At 41.9% G+C, this 17,794-nt stretch overlaps 1 protein-coding gene across 1 annotated transcript in view; it reads left to right on the forward strand.

The window, feature by feature from the left end:
- Positions 1-9,958: 9,958 nt before the first annotated feature.
- Positions 9,959-17,794, forward strand: part of gria1b (glutamate receptor, ionotropic, AMPA 1b) — a gene marked incomplete at both ends in the record, with an annotated part of 42,365 nt that continues 34,529 nt past the window's right edge. The window contains 3 exons of the mRNA XM_080851510.1: positions 9,959-10,040; positions 10,230-10,364; positions 16,590-16,829. Coding sequence (XP_080707636.1) covers positions 9,959-10,040; positions 10,230-10,364; positions 16,590-16,829 — 457 coding nt within the window. The remainder of the gene's footprint in view (positions 10,041-10,229; positions 10,365-16,589; positions 16,830-17,794) is intronic.

A 17,794-nucleotide genomic window follows, 5' to 3' on the forward strand; every position in this document is an offset into this window, starting at 1 on the left:
ATTTCACGCATGTATCAGTTCATACACCCAGTCAGTCTGGCAAGTGGTACACCTCTGTTGTTATTAGATCAAAAGCCTGTATACATTCCCCTGTGGGAATTTTAGGTTGCAGTCCTTCTTTGATCCCCTACTTCAGTCTACAGTATCAGCTGCCTTCCTCTCTTACACGGAAGCTTAGCTGCACTGAGACAAATACATTGTGAATAGCCATGGAAAAGAGGATAGAATCAAGCTGCTGTGAAATTGTCTAGAGAAAGCAGCCATCTCTGAAAGAGAATGTATTGATATGCCCCTCTGAGCATTCAAAAGCAAACAGCCTGGCACGTAACACATACGGGTCTTAACTTCATGTTTAGGTTTGACTCTGAGACTCCATTTATCTGTTTCATTATTTTCTCTGTGAATAGGAAACTTTTAGTTTTCAAAGATTCTGTGGGCTTGTGTTGCTATCATATATCTATGTCGTCATGAAAAAACATAACATAACATCATCACCACAGATCATCATGACACAATGAACGGTCGTATTGCTGTATAAAAGCTAAGTACCATTATAATTTGAATATTTATGGCTGGTAATGTGCACATTCAGATAAAAAAGACTGCAAGGAATGTATCTGTGGCACATTCAATGGTTTTATAATCTCCTCTTTGAACTTGAAAAAATACAGCAATACCACAAGGGTTGATATTGATTGTAATACATAGACCCCTGAAAGTCAGTTCAATAGAGAAACTATTAGGCATTTTTGTAAGAGACTTTCCACACAAACACAAACCTTCCAGCAATGACTCTGGGTGAAATCTGAAGGACAAATCTATTTTATAGCACTTTCTCTATTTACTTTTTTTTTTTTTGCTCTGTGTTCAAGCCCAGCACAGGTGATATCAGGGAGCAGGTGATAATGGCCTGGATTGCTGGCATTTTAACTTGATTGTCTGAAAAGATGAGTGAACGCTTCCTCTCCCTCCAGTGCGCCGCCTTATTACCCAGACCAGGGTGAGCTCATGCGAGCGGTTATTCCAACCGGTCTCATGGGGCCTTTTGCGGGGCAGCCGTTTCCAACGGCACAGACTGCAGTTGAGAGAGCAGATCCTGTCTGCCATATGCGGGCCGTGCAAGCTCAGCAGACTGGAAAAAGAGAAGGTTTCTGGCAGAGAAAACAGTCGTGCTCTCCAGCTCCGTATAAACATTGCAATTAGTTACCTTTCGAGTTCCATGTCACCGTTGCGAGGGGCGGTGAAAAAAGAAGAAAAACAGCACTGTTTTATCCCAAGGAAGATCAAACAGCTGCATTTTTTTTCTCCTCCTACCTCTCGATCACGTTCAGGGTTGTTTTGCTGTGAAATCAGACATTTACAAGTGACAGATGTGATATGTGATCCAATTGGGTTCTGATGGGGCGTTAATGTCAGTCTTTTGTAAGGCAGGGGAGTCTCTTCGAGTGCCTGGTTCTCCCCTAACAGGTGACTCAGTATTCCTCTGAGAAACTGTCCTCCTGTGATTTGTGATCGGATGTTTTGTGCAAGATCTGTTGGGCGAGTTTGTTATCATTTCTTATTCAGCATTGTCACTGATGCCTGATGTGCTATGATTTAAGTATTCAAATTAAGCCATGGCTCCTGAATACTTTCTCTTAATAGGGAAAAGTATGACTATTTTTTTTGTAAGCTCAGGTCTCAAATCATGACTAAAATGGCAGAATAAAAAGAAAAAATCAGCCGCTCAAGCAGAACCGCTCCCAAATCCGTACAGGAGGAAAATCAGACAATGGATAAGTGAAGGAAGAAGGCTGATTTTCAGGACATTTTGAATTAGGTGCTCAGCAAACGTTCTTTATCATATCCTTTTCATTGGTTACAAATGTCCTGTAATTAAGTTATTATCACTAATGCATCTCACCGTAAGTTCTGCCTGCCTCGTAATTACAGTGTTCAATAGTGCAAAGGTTTCGAAAGGATATGATATTTTGCTGAATTATTCAGCAGTCGGAGGAGTAGGTTTGAAAAGAAATATCCATTCAGTCCTTCATTCATGCCAAAGCTTTTGATCTTACAACCTTAGCTGATGCAAAGTGATAGTGTCAGTCTCAGATTGAAATAACTATCACCTGTGGTTTTTGGCACTTCCACCACCAGGATGAAAAGACGGTGTCTGAGTTATTAATCTGGTACCAAGTAATTGGAGACAGTGTGTTCTGTAGTGCATTAGGCAATCGAATGAAATCCATCCCTAAAGCAAACCACAACTGTAATGTTGTCAATCCATCATTTCCATTTAGAGATAAAACCATAAATCAACCTGAGATATTGTGACAAGACTTATTCTCAGAAAAAAAACAGGAAATAAGCTTGTTAAAAAACTTATGTTTTACATTATATATGGCTACAAAATGACATTTATAATGCATCACCTGATTCCTAAAACCCATTTAAATAGGATGGAGGGTAGCTTGTGTGTGCAGCTAAAATATTTCCTTAGAAGAGCTTATTTGTCAACATAGCACTTTCACAACATATACAAAATTTGTCTTCAAACCCAAAGAACGTTTATTTGCAATGGCCAAAAGCTCAGCATGAGCAAAGAACTGAGGAAAACAACTTTTCATACGTTTCCTTTCTTCTCTGCCTTTGTCCTCTACCTTCCAGCACTTTCAGGACATCTGCCATTTGTCAGTACGGAAAACAGCAAACAATTTTGGAGCAATTTAAAACAATCTTGTGTCCTCTTTCTCTCAAAAATGTATCTATGTTATAAAACCCTATTTAAATTCCAGTTTACATTTACAACAGTGTTCTCTGACGTCCCCTCTTAAGAGGGTTTGCTCTCTAAATGCTCACGTGATTCTGTTAAATGTTAATGAATGGTCCGTCGGTAGAGTCCACTTGCAAGTCCCCGTTCAAGGTCTTACCTGAAACATTAATGCCCCTTGGCTGTAATGTGGAACGGCACACAAACAAAGAACACACTTTAAATATTCATCTAACAATCTAGTTTAACGCCCGTGCTGACCACTCAAGCCACCAGCCCTAATGGAGCGTCCATAAATACGTTTTGAATTAATGTGCAAGAGCTCGTTTTAAATAGATGACGCTAGGAAGCCCAAACCAGTCTGAGCTACGATGTGAACAAAATGATCATGCTTCTGAGTACATACGCCAAGATAAGACATGAATAACATGTTTTTTATGATTTAGAAAACATATTAATGTTGATGTACGTATGTGTTTTACGTATGTATTTTTTCTGTTATCGTCAGTTTCACTTTTTGCAGTGAGCTTGGCTTGCCCCAAACAGCGACATTGTGTATGTCATACTACCTTCTACCTATTTACCAAGCAAATGGAAACCCATTGAAATATCCTGCCCGTGTTGCCGTTTTTAGACTCTAGGTAGGTTAGGAGGAACATCCTAGGCTGCAGCCATTAACAGGCCCCCAACCCTCTCTCTCTCTCACTGGTATTTGACAGTTGTTTGCCTGTAGTTTCCCTCCACCTATAAAACTTTCTCGCTGATTTAATGTTATTTTATTTTATTTTGTGTCAAGGTATGCTTTTTAAGCTGCTGAATGAAACACCATTAAAAAAACATCTGCGTAACACAGCGTTCTTCCCTCCGGTTTCAGCAGGGAACCACCAACACATTACTAATTGTCATATTACAAATAATTCATTGCATTATTTCATGAATTATGCATCAGTGTGCAACCACAGCAGAAGCCTACGGTGTGAGGGGAGAATGTGGCAGCATCTGTGGGTCTGTCTCTCCAATACGGCCAGATTTCTGACAGCTCAAGCAAAGACCAGTCCTCCATTTGTCTTTTTTGGATATGGAAAATGGTCATAAACAACTCATAAACAACTCAGATTCATCCACTATGACTACACCCTCTCCTCATTCTGCTTATCTTGATATATTCGTGTAAGTTGATGATAACTTTCTGAAACTGCAGCCCTAAGCAACATTTTTTCCTAAGGATTTATAACACACTCAATGACTTGTGGGAGGGGATCAAAGTGATGATGCCTTGTCATTTTTTCGAAGACTTTTCACCATCTTTTGCAAGAAACATTGTTTAGGGACGTCTTCTTTTGGTTAATTAGGTAAACTGACAAGATGGCTTGTGTAGAAAAGTGCTGACTTGATTATTGCATTAATTGGACACTAGTGTGCTGTGGACAACACTCGTTTGGCTCTGTTCAGGTTGCCAGATTTGCTTTTTGCTGGTTTTGCTGGTTTCTCCTACTGTCAAAGCACACAATTTCCCTAACAGCGCTTTGCAGAGCTCTGCCGTACCGTACAAAGCTTTAAAAACATTCCAAAACTGTGCGTCTCCATCCTTTCATCGCCATGGTAAATGAGTCCTCCCACAAGGTGTCTATCAGACACTCTGTCTAATTTTCATCTCTCTTTCATTCCTTTTGTTTACCCCCTCCTGCACTTCCACGCGCCGCAGCTCTTTGTGGTGTCTCCGTGCCCTAGGTGTGTGGTGTTTTCGGTCTGATGCAGCACAGTCTGTTTGAGGAGCTCTAAAGCTGAGAGTCATTACCCCCCTGGAGAAACCATAAAATGGCTTCAAAGAGTTCCACAGTTGCTATGACAACTGAAATAAAAGCAATTAAGCATGATTTAAGGGGGTAGGGTAGTGGGGGGGAGCTGATGAGCCATAATTTTCATCTGGCCTGATAGAGTCCTCAGAAAACCAGCAGCTATGCTTTCCTCCCCTTATCTGTCTGCATATTGTTTTGAAGAAGTTAACATGCTGGCAAATTGAGCGTACGTTGTCGTCTATCCAGCCGATAAGGCGGGAAAGCAGGTCGACTCAGAATAATGTCATCTTGTCAAACTCACAGTTTCGACTGCACTGCATCAGCAGAAAACTTGGAAGAGAGGAAATCTGTTCAGATGACACCGTGCTGAACCAATACTGTAATGATACGTCCAAACCGTCTGAGAGGAAAGCATGAGTAAAAAAAGAAAATAAAAAAAAATAATCAGCAGGCAAGCCGATGGCACCCTGTCAGTCACTGCAGCGATTCAGCTACATTTGCTTGGCCTGTGCAAAATGTCCTGTGGACATACGTGTCTGTGCATGTGAGCCAGACTCCACCTTCGGAGCAGATTCACTGTTGTCTGCACTCATGATGACTGGTGTGCTCATTTCCAATCTCCCCTGTAATGCTGACGTCGCCGCGTGAGTCGGCCTCAATCGAACGGATGGCTTGACATCCTCACTGTGACACTGTAGACACACACACTCATCCTTTGCAGTCTGTCACACGGGGGCGAGGGTCTGTGTGCGCAGTGAGATGTCTGTCTCTCTCTCTATCTGTGTGTGTGTGTGTGTGTGTGTGTGTGTGTGTGTGTGGTATTTGCTCAATGATAGAGATGCACCTTTGACGTTGGTTCCATCATGTCATTTTCATGAGGCCGAGAGCTAACATTCACAGAGTCTTTGATGCCATTCCGTTGACCTTTAGAGCCCCACCGTTAGGTTTTGAAGGTGATTTGATGTGTGTGAGTAAATCATGCCCCCCCCCCCCAAAAAATTTTTTTAAATAAAATAAAAATAAAACAAGCCCTTTAATCTTCATGCACGTGCACAGGGCAACACGTGATATAGTGATAAAGTATTTAAAAAAAAGAATAGTGTCTTAGCTTAAGCTGGCCGCACACTGATATAGCATAATATAGCCTGTGAACACTTTAACCTCAACTATCTAAGTATCTAAGTGTGTGTAGTGTAGTGTAAAACAAAGATGTCTTGCTATGCAGAGAAATACAATATGTTCATATCTGTTGAAAACAAATATGAAATGAACATTGACTCACATATGGAACATCTGCGTCAAATAACTTGAATGTTTATGTCACTGAATCAGTACTTGGGCAGAACGCTTTCCTCCATTTCAGTGTTGCGTCTATACATCCTGACTATCAAGCCCATGCACAATCTCTCAGAAAGCGTTACAAGATTAGCCCAGCCAGCCGTTTTCCATCCATAGATTAGTTTTGTAAATTAGAATTACAATAATTGCCTCTTTACACATTACTCTCTGTCACAACGAAGGATAAGGAAGCTGATGCACACAGTCGTTTACAGTCCAATTTGACAGTCTGATTCTTAACCTTATCATCCCTGTCTCAGCCAGAGAGGAGAGAAAACCTGCTTGCTTCATTTTGAAACAAACACTTGCCTCTCCTCTTGCCTCCAGCAATAACAAGATATGACAGTTGAGATGCAGTGGCAAAATTAATATGAAAGGAGGGTGAAGTTTTTTTTAATCACATGCTGGCCTGTGTAATAATGATGGTAATGGCCCTCCCTCTTCCAGAAACTGTTCAGACCTCCTGTCTCAATGTCTGCCAGTCAAAAGGTAGAAAGCTTTTACAAATCTTTGTAGGTGAAAGTGGTACCTTGAAAAGGCAATGAATCAGCCGTGCGCCATTACCCTTCACCAAAAACCCCAAAAGACAGCATTGTTTTGGTTAAAGGAAGGAAGGGAGAAATCACGTCCTCTGTGACTGCATTTCATAACAACAAAAAACAAATAATCTCCGCTTCAGTACCAGCACTTATAAAATAATGGATGTCGGCCAGTTGGGGGGGGCGGTGGGAGAAAATTCCATTATTTATCTTTTTAATATTTAATCTATCAGCCTTTTTACATAAATGTGAGTGGCATGAAACATGTCGCTCCCCAGCATTTGACAAATGACTGCACATGATGTACCAGGTGGGAGCGCATACCCGGGACTATCTGTCCTTGTAGCTGGCACCTTGATTCTGTCCTCTTTGCAGATGTGATCAATTGGGTCCCAGGAAATGATGAATTTCTCCGGAGAGTTTATAAGGATATTCTCAGCAGAGATTTAAGCTTACTACTGTGTCAAGTCACAAAAAAAAAGGAATTGCGGCTTGATGATGTCCATAATCAATCTTGACTCTGTGGCAAACAATCACCTTGCATTATTTCATTTGTAAATAGTGATGTTTTTTTTTTTTTTAGTTCCTTTGACCTATAAACATTTTTGGATAATAGGAGTCCAAGCTGGAGATGAAGATTAAACACAGGTCATATGTCTTAGTCATTTTCCCACCCAATCACAGTATATCATCCTCAATCTACGCCTTTTATTCCCTTTTGTCATCCTGTCACAGCCTTGCTTTGTTCCTTTTGTGTGTGTGAGTGTGTGTGTGTGTGTGTGTGTGTGTGTGTGTGTGTGTGTGTGTGTGTGTGTGTGTGTGTGTGTCTCTGTGTGTGAGTGTGTCTGTGTGTGCGAGGGTGTGTGTGTACGTGCGGTGCGTGAGTGTGTGTGTGCGCGCGAGCGTGTGTGTGTGTGTTTGTGTGTGCTTTATTACTGTTCTGGTGCACTGACATCCATTTAAAAATCTCCCTCTATTATCAGGCCGTCCTCAGTCTCAGTCCTGTGCTTCCACATGGGCGAAGGCTCTTCATCGCTCACCCTTAGTCCTGTGGCATAGGCTCTTCATCGCTCAGTCTCAGTCCTGTGCTTCCACCTGGGCTTAGGCTCTTCATCTCCCAGTCCTGTGCTTCCACCTGGGCGTAGGCTCTTCATCGCTCAGTCCTGTGCTTCCACCTGGGTGTAGGCTCTTCATCGCTCAGTCCTGGGCTTCCACCTGGGCGTAGGCTCTTCATCTCCCACGATGTACTCACAGTGCTTTGGCTATTTCACCAAAGGCTGGGGTACTATGGGCTTTGCTGTTGTGTTGGAATAAATTAGTTAAAGTAAAAAAAATATTTTTGGCCTTTTTTTTGCAGAACTACTTAACACACAAATGTAAAAACATAGGTCTTTTAGTGCAGTTAAAGGTGTTGCAGCATAATAAATGGTATTTCAGGAACAGGTCTTACGCCCTGCTGAGTTCTCAGTCCAGTCCCCTTAAATGAATAGCAATATGAATTCAGAGACCACCATACACACAAGTACAATTGGATTGCTTACCCTGAGGCGAAGCTCAATTATTTAATTTAGAGTATTAATGATTTATTTATGGCCGTTTCATAATTCATTCATTTTGTGTTTCAACTAACTTGCAGCAACTCCTGAAGTCACGTCGCATAAGGCTTAATCTTGGCACTTGTAAGTGTAACCTATATACCAAGAGAGAATTGGTGTATTCTGTCCTAAACATCGCAATGCAGGCAAGATTCTGAAGCTAGCACAGGCTTATCTCCCATATGAGGTGTGCATTCATCTCATCGTGTGGCAACACACTCAAGAGTGCAACCTGATAAGGCTTCATTTATGACCAACCAAACACAGCAACAACAAAGCAAGAATTTCCCTTACACTTGGCAAAACCCCAGTGGACGAAGCTCGCGCACAGCCTATCTTAATTGCTTTTAGCAATGGAGTGTTTATCATTTGATCCATTGAATTAACATGAAAGCCAGTTGTTTGCATTCCAGGAACTTTCTTCAGGAAAATTACAAGATAGCATAAATGGCTGAGAGTACTTTTATGGATAGGCATTCACCAGCACCTCGCCTGTTTCATCGCTATTTGAGACCCAAATATGAGGACATTGATGAAAACATTTCCCCTGGGTGGTGTTCTGCTGACTGTGCTCATGCTAACCTCTTGGCACTTTGAAAATGGTGGAGTCAGATGTGTTCTACATTAAATATGCATGTGTTCTATAGGTGCACCATGAGGTACTCATATATTACAGTGATCTGAAAAAGTAAAAAAAAAAAAAAAAAGACATTTTACTGTAAAGTAAAGTCAAAGTTACAGTAAAGCGTTTATTGTCGCATGCACCTAATTGCTTCAGCGCAGCAAAATTCTTAAGACTTGGCAGCTAAAGCTAGTAGACGGCACACAGATAACAAAATAACATTTACCAAAAATAACACTATAACATATAGCATTTACTGTAACATATAACAAGTAACAACAGTTTGAAATACTATGTGTAATACTGTGTGTGTGTTTGTGTGTATGTGTGTGTGTGTGTGTGTGTGTATGTGTGTGTGTGTGTGTGTGTGTGTGTGTGTGTGTGTGTGTAGTGTGTAGTGTGAACATGGCATAACAGTATGACATTAGATGTATTCTGTATTTTACATTATAGCCTTAACTATAATTTCCAGACACAACTTGAGTCTGCCTCCAAAATGATTCTGTCTGCCCTTCCATGTGTCATCTAAATCCATTTAGATATCTGTAATGAACCCATTATCATGCTCATCAGGCTATCATGACCCACATGGAGCACATTCATTGCCAGTGCTCAGTTAAAACTAAGAGCTCTTGTTCGGAGTTAGTCTGACTGGGATCAACATATTTATGAGAAGCAAAGCAAAATGTTAAACAGAGGCCAAAAGAATAAACACCTCTTTACTTCAGCACCTTTTTCAGTGTTAAATTCTTCAATAGAGCCTATATCTAAATCAGCTGCTCATCATCATGTCCACTGCAGTATTAGTGTGAAATTATTATTATTATAGTTGTTGTTATTATTATTATGGTTGTTGTTGTTATTGCTATTATGTTTGCTGTTTTTCTTTTCAAAGTGAAGTAGAACATCGCCTCGTCATCAAATCGTAGGCTAAGGATAAAAGTCTAAATGGTACAGTCTGCGGAGGGGCTTACATATTTGGAACCACATCCAACTGTAGACTTCCACGCTTCTGAGTGTGAAAAGAGGACAACGAACATGCGCTGACTGTGTAAAGAAAGCAATCGTGACCCCTTCGCTGACACTATTGAGTCGTTTCATTTGTAGGTAGGGCGCGCGGAATCACAGTTCCTCAGTTGCCACGGTTATTACCTCAAGCGCAGCGCTTGCAGCGTGGAGAAAAGAGACTTGAGTAGAGCTCTGCGAATTCAGTTTGTCTGTACTATGGGCACATTGTGTGTAAACTGACGGATGCGCGTCAGAATATCTTGTTGGATTTTGGCTTTCTTTGCGTCGCCAATGCGAAAGGAAATATGCAGCGAAGCTTCGCCTTTCTCCTCAGCAGTGTTGTAGGCTTTTGTTTAGGTTCAAGTTTTCCAAGTAACATTAATATAGGTAAGTATTTTTTTTGACGAACTGTAAACCTACTCAGGCTTTTCTTCATTTGAATTAAGATTGACATGAACTTCCTAAATTCACATCCAGTTGGAATAGAGAATGACTGTATATTCACAATCGTCGTGTTTTAAAGGTTGTGGTGATATCAACATTATTTGTTTCTAATGATTTTGGTTTTGCTGACAGGAGGATTATTCCCCACCGGCTCCCACGAATATGAGGTTTTTCGATTTGCGCTTTCTCGACATCAGGATATACCTAAACTGGTACCACAAGTGGATATGGTCGATACAGGGAGCAGCTTTGCCATGACATACGCATGTAAGTTGCTCCTGTTTTTTTTTTTTTTTTTTTTTTACTGTGGAAGGTGCCACAAAGAAACCGTAACCACCATATCGTGTCAACGTTGATTCTAAGCGTTTGAGAAACCATAACAGAAGAGTTGACATCAATCTGTTGCTTAAACCCCTAAAACTACTATATTACTCGATGAATGCATCAGAAGTCAACAAGTGAAACAGACATTCGAATGTCTTTGATTCACATCAATTGTTGCGGTAGAAAAGAAAAGCATTAGGCTACCCCATACGGTCGCTAGTACAGACTCTCTTTTTGTAGTTTCAGACATTCAAGTAAGAGAAACGATTTAGCTGGTTTGTGTCGGGCAGATTTTGTGGTAGGCTATCTACAATGGAACAAAAAAAGCATTGCTTATTTTGGTGTTTAAATACTCGAAGTTTGATTTGGGATGCATCGTATGCGTCAGCAAGATCTTTGAACTTTTTGTCTATTGACGTTTTGAAGCGTTGAGGTGAAGGCACTGCGCAGAGAAAGCCAGTAAGACAGCTAGAGATGAGTTATTCATTGAAGCTGGCAAGCGGGCAGGAACGAAAGAGAGAGACATTTTTACAGACAGGCCGAAAGAGAGAGAGAAAAAAAGAGATACATTTGTGCTTTTGAATGACTGGAAACATGTAACTGTGCTTCAGATGATATTTCAAAAAATTAAGACAGCACAGCACAGACAACATCTTCATGAGAAGGTGTCTAGCTGAACAGTTTGTAATTACTGCTGGCTAATAGGCTAATAGGCTGCATTGGAGGCCCTTGAGATGTCATTTTGTCATTTTCCTTCTCACATGCATGCAGTTCTTTTCTTCAGTCTAGATATGAGGGATGCCACTGTTGATTTACACACACACACACACACACACACACACACACACACACTCACACACACACACACGCACACACACACACACACACACACACACACACACACCACACACACACAGCAAGACTTAAATAGTGTGTTTGTGTGTGCTACAGAGAGAGAGGGAGAGGGAGAGAGAGAGCGAGAGATCCTCATGTTCTGAATCATAGTGGTACTACCACAGACCTTACTTCATTCAGAAGGTTTATCCTCAGTATTCTGCTCTCTCTGTCTCTATCTTATTCTGTCTCATCACCTAAAATGTCTTTCAAAGCTCTTGCTCTTCCACAAAGCATGACAGAAATGCACAACAAGTGCAGTTGCCCTGCCCAGCAGAAGACATATATTTGCGTAGACCAAAGTAAGAGTTACAACCAGAGATCTGTTTCTTCAAACCCACCTGGATCTGTACTTTTTTCTTCTTCTTATAACATGCACCTCACAGCTCCACCATTAAGTGTGAATAGCTCCAGGAAACATTCTTCTAATCGAGGCCAAGGTGTAAATTAGTTTCTGGTTTGCACTGACCACATCAGCAGAATTTTAAAATGCTCACACCGTCACTCAGCTAAACTCCTCTCTGGCACAAACACGGATAAGTTAGTGTACCATGTATCATTAGCCCAGGAGAGGGCAGCACCAAGGCCAAGTTACAACGGTGGCATTAGCTGCTTGTTACGTGTAGATCTGGTAATTTTCATTGCACCTCAGCTAAAAGAAGTTTCATTTGACTAAAATATCAAAATTCGATCAAACACAAATTGAAACATGTTAAGCTGGTGGTTGTTCTCTAAAGAGGTACCAGGTGGTCAATGAGTACATGATAGGTCTTGCCGTTTCAGTGGATTTTTTTTATTGCCATATAATGGAAGGTCATCACCGTGCATGGCCCTTGGATGAATAATATTGTGTCATTTAAACAAACACAAAATACACATTTTCATTTATACTTATTCCACTTATGCAAGCATCCAAGTCATTACCAAACAAAATACATCCATTTTAAATAACAGTGTTATTTGGAGCGCAAAGGGAGAGTGTGTCTTGAATATTCATCTTTTGTTATTAGGAGTCATTGCATTGCATCTACTTTTGCTTGTTTATTCATAGTTGCTCCATTTTGGTCATTAGTTGCTGTCCTTTCACAACTCGATTCCCCGCCATGGATTAAGTTGTAAATACAAATGCCATTATGCAAATAGGGTGTTAGTCACATTGCCCTCCAGTGAAAATGCATTATAGTAAGCTGGTCTTGAGGACGGTTAAAATAACGCAACCCAACTTCCCTTTCTTTACATACGAAGGACTTCATTTATGCATCTAATGTGGTTTTCAGCAACTTGAAATTCAACTCTATTCACATGTCCATTCTGAGGAGCAGCTTATCAGTAAATTACTTACTGGAAAGACGCATGGAGAGAAAATTGGTTGAACATTATCTCAGTGTACATCCCCCCTACCCCCCCCCCCCCCCCCCCCCCCAACGCATTAGAATATGCACGTTGTCACATTGTGTCAGGGCATCCGAGCAGTGGTGGAGTTTTATAACGAGATATGTTCACTTCCTTATTTTGTTGTTGTTTCAGTCCTAATGATGTGGCTGCAAGGCCCCTTGCATTTTTTTTCTCTCTTCTCAAATTTCAGGACACTCCTCATTCATCACTACTAAAAAGTTATGCAACCTACAGACATTTTTTTTTTCTTTTTCTTCCACTTGTGTGTGTTTACTGTATGTGTGTGACCATGTATAACTATGGTTGTGTGAAGCCCCAAACTGTTTAAAAATGGCACAGAGATGTCTTTTGGCCATGCTTGGTCCATTAGGAGCTGCAAATGGTCACCTAAGTGGCTCTTTTGTCTCTTTGCATCCCTAGCAGGGAGCTGCCACCGCAAGCCCATTTAATCTATTATTCATTGCATCATTGCTAAACTGATTACTTTCTGGAGTTCAGTTTTGAGAATTACTCTATCAGTTCAGAGAGCACCATGTTATGGCTCAATGAAGAGTAGAGGAGAGTGCTAAAGCTTGAAAAATCCATTTAAGTAAGAGGGGGGGATTGACAATATTTAGCTGGATTGAGACAGGTGCTCTCAAGGGGGGAGTCAGTGATTGGAATTACCATTTCAAGGGAGGCTTAGAGTTTTCAGATGACAGCAAACCTTGATAGGTTGTGGCAAGATGTTGTCTGTTTGAACGTGCGATAACAATGTAAAACGATGCTGATCCAGACACACAGCAGATCCGCTCGGTCATTAGAAAGTGCCTGGGCATGAAGCACTCCACTACTTGGAACTTTTTCAGGGATGCCTGAACTCTGACCCCCTTTCATGCTTGCATCCTTCCTTGGAAACCACGCTTGTGAAAGCAAAGCTCTAAAGAACCGAACCGACTGTTATGGACACACAGCTATAGTCATTTGCCAGTAGAGGGAATAGAACCAATTTGAAAGAAAATAGAAACTGAATTATGTCAAGAGAGGAGCATACTACTGCAGATACAGTATCTCAGTGTGTTACTGTATGTCTCCAGATAGCTTTGCTGACCTTAGCCAGTACATGGATGGCATGGCAGACGTGTCACAACACCTTCGCAGCCCTTTCCCGACATGACAGCCTGTCTAGTGCATTTGATTTATTAGTCAGAGACTGCTCGTGGTCCCCTTCCCGACGAATATCAGTCCTGCGATCACAGTGACACACAGCCAGACATGCCGCACAGCATGCCAATCAGCTCAGGTCCAAAGGGCCCCATTGAGGCGCTTTAGATGAGAGTAATGGGGTTTAAGACAAACCCGGCTTTATGTGTCCCTCTCCAGTGGGCTGCTGCTCAGATTCCTGCATGTCCCTGAACAGATCCCCCAAACTGCAGCTCTGAATCTAAACTCGACCGTCCACACCAGTCGACTGATATAGGGAACAAGACCCCTCCCCTTGGTTACAGCCCTAGCTGCAGTGCATTCCATCCTGGAGAGTCAGTGCCCTCTGTTGACGCTTATACATCTCTCTGGCGAGATCAGCTGTGAAGGACCAGCTGTGGTATAGAGCAGCAGAGGCAGCTCTGGGCAACAAGAAAAAAAAAACTGTTTAAAAATAAAGCAGTGTCAGACATGCGGGTGTGTCATAGGATCCCTACATGATGATATAGGTCAGTTAAGGGGGGCTTCAGTGTTGATTGTTGTTGACAGGTATCTCATTAGCCTGATATGAAATGCCACCAGGACCAGTGCTGAGGGCACGGGGAAGCAAGTAGGGCAGCAGGGGCTCATGGAGTGTCAGAGATCAGATATGTTTATCTAATGCCTCATGGGTGTGTGTGTAGCGGTGAGGGGGGTGAACCTTGACCTTTTCCCTCATGTCTGTGTAGTAGAGGATGAGAGCGACCCATGGATGAGAGGAATAAAGACCCAGGGCCTCTAATGCACATTGACTGTGACTTGTCTTAGGCGCTGTGGAGGGAAACTCTGAGAAGCTGCCGGTGATTTAGAGGCAAATATAACATGACCACTGATATCTTGGAGTGTCTGATGATATTGTAGCTTGTCCTCGTAGAAGAACCATAAAAACACTGAAGGGGTTTCAGATTACAAACCTATGTTACGTCGATGTTCTGTCAAGTGCCCTTTTAGAGATCGTCAGATCAGTTTACCCTAGCACCAGCATCCTAACTGAGAGAGTTTACTATAGCTAGCTAGATAATATATCACTTATGCTTGCATTACATTTGATTTCTTTCTGTTACATGGACTCAAAGTGCCTCTCCATGTTTACCATACATGCCCTGAATTCACAGTCAGGCACTTGTCAGGCACTATTCAGGCTGTTATACAACAGGAATGGAGACCGCAGTCAGGCAATGGAAGAAAAAAGTTTTTTTTCCTCAACAACACCAAGGGATAAGGATTCACCAGGTTCTCTGACTAAAACAGAGAAAGTCTCAGCTTAAGTATCCTAGGTTTGACAGGAGAGGGGGGTGTTGATCACAGATCTCAGATTACATGGGCCATCCTGGGTCCAGATCTAGCATGTGATATATAGCAGATACCACCTGATGCAGGATGTGCACTTAGGCATCAGAACGACCCTATGGCCTTCGAGACATAAACAAAACACCCCAATCCTTATCACTGAGAAACACAGAGGCACACAGATAGAAATTGCACATTCAGGAACACACAGATATCTGCTCAACTCTACTTCTAATTCTAAGAGACATTTGAGTAGAATAATAACATAAAAAAATCATAAGACTTAAGTTCTGACTGGAGTCTCTCTCAAGGCCTATGACAAGTTTGTTCCTGTTTTGATAAACAGCATAGCTTCAGTGAAGTCCCTGTAGGTCCTTTATAAAGACACCTGGCTTGAGAGTAAGCCCAGCGAAGGGCACTTGGGTCATTATTAATTATCACCACTGCGATGGCCATAATACATCACTCCAAAGAGGCTCCAGCCAGGCAGACAGGCAGTCTTAAGCATCTGGAGCCCGGGGAGGCCGCGGACCTCTACTATGGATCTCTGCAGCGGGGGCTCCTCAGATCTGCGCCGGGGTTCAGGGATGATCGCTCACCTCAGGGTCCTGCTGCGACCAGCGGCAACGGCCTCGCAGCCAAAAAGCCCAGAGGCAGAGAAACCGCCCTCCCCAACGCAGCATCATAGCTGACCTTATGTTCTAATTTAAACCTCATTGAGATTCATTTGCGACATATGAAGAAAAACAACAGCCCGAAGTGTTAATGTATAAAACAGCGGCTGACTTCTGTGGTGGATTCTTTCTCTCCCTCTCTCTCTGCACCTATGCAAGCATGCAGGGACATGTAATATCAGCATTATAGAATGGCAAAAGTTCATTTAGCAAAAACAAGGAATGAAAACAGCACTTAAAAAGATCCTCATCACTGCCTGGTCTTAGTACTGGCTGCGCCTGGAGCCCTCGCTCTGGTATCAGTTTCTAAAAAGCCGCACTCTGTTTGCACCGTGTTAATTGTTTGTTATTGATGCATGAGCCATATTAATGCTCATTATTTCTTTATGTTAATTAACATGGAGTCCTAGACCACTTATTCTGGGAAGCTGACAGAGTGTGACACCCTCTATCAATTAAAAATCCTTAATTTAAGGGACTAAAAATATTACCAGTTTTGGTGTGCCTGAAGGAAGAGGGTCTGACACCAGCATTCAGTATTAACAAGGCTTGAAAGCACGTCTTTTTGGAGACTCACCTCCCCCTGGCTGGTCTGCTACAGCAGTTCAATTTTGAAATGATCAAAACAGTCAAGTTGAGCTTCACACCTCAAAAACAATGATCTCGCCCTAACTCTCCTCTTTTCCCTCCTCAGTCTGCTCGCAGTTCTCCAAAGGAGTCTACGCCATCATTGGACTATATGACAAGAAGACCATGAACATGCTCATGTCCTTCTGTGGAGCGCTTCACGTCTGCTTCGTCACTCCGAGTTTCCCCATCGACACCAACAATCAGTTTGTCATCCAGCTTCGGCCTGAGCTGCAAGATGCCTTGATAGGTCTCGTGGAGCACTACAAGTGGAACAAGTTTGTCTACATGTACAGCTCTGAATCAGGTAGGTCTTCCTTCTCGTCTCGACATTAAAAGGATATGACAGCTTTGAATGTCAAAGTCACTTCTTACACAGGCTCATTTAAAAGAAAGTACTTCTGTAGTGTCAAATTAGCATGCATTATTAAGTGCATTATTGGAATACAGGAATGCAGGTCTTTATATACTCAGTTCAACTTGAAATGCTTCTGAGGATGTTGGAAATTTAATTCTTTATGTGTCTTTGTGGACTTGTGAGGACACCGGTAAGAAATGCTATTGTGAGAGCGGTTCTGAGTCCATTCGTTTTAGGGACACTTCCAGTTTCCTAGTTTATCTCTGGGGATGCAAGAGTACTCATGATCTGCTTGAAACACTGGAAAACATTTTCCATGATCTCATATATCTGGTGCTCTACCACCGATTTCCAACAAATAATCATGATACTCCATCAGTGTGTACCACCATAAACTGGGGCATCAAGTGTAGCTTCAGAACTGTACTGCATCTTTCAGAGAGAACAACAGCACATGGAGTTGTGAACACAAGGTCACAGTTGAACAGTTGAGCAGTTATATAATTCAGTACATAATGTTACCACTGTAGTTTCTCTGTTGTCATACATGCTGTCATCTTTGAAGATGGGTTTTCAGATTTGGCAAATTGATTTATTTTGGATGGAATGTTCTTACAGTGAGATGAGCACGCCATTGATTTGTTTGTCTTACTCATGCTGGCCACCATTGAGCTGGGAACTCAAGGTCATTGACTCTTCCATGGCGTTCTAATACCACTGGAATCCCCGTTGCTCTTCTCCTGTTGCCTGGATACCGTATTGCACACACACGATTATTTTAAACCCTTTAAGAAACTATGTGTGTTTATGTGTACGTGTGTGTGTGTGTGTGTGTGTGTGTGTGTGTGTGTGTGTGTGTGTGTGTGTGTGTGTGTGTTCTGAAATTAATGAATACCTTCCTCATTATTGGAAAT

Source organism: Sprattus sprattus, assembly GCF_963457725.1.
Source record: "Sprattus sprattus genome assembly, chromosome: 1".
Lineage (NCBI taxonomy): Eukaryota > Metazoa > Chordata > Actinopteri > Clupeiformes > Clupeidae > Sprattus > Sprattus sprattus.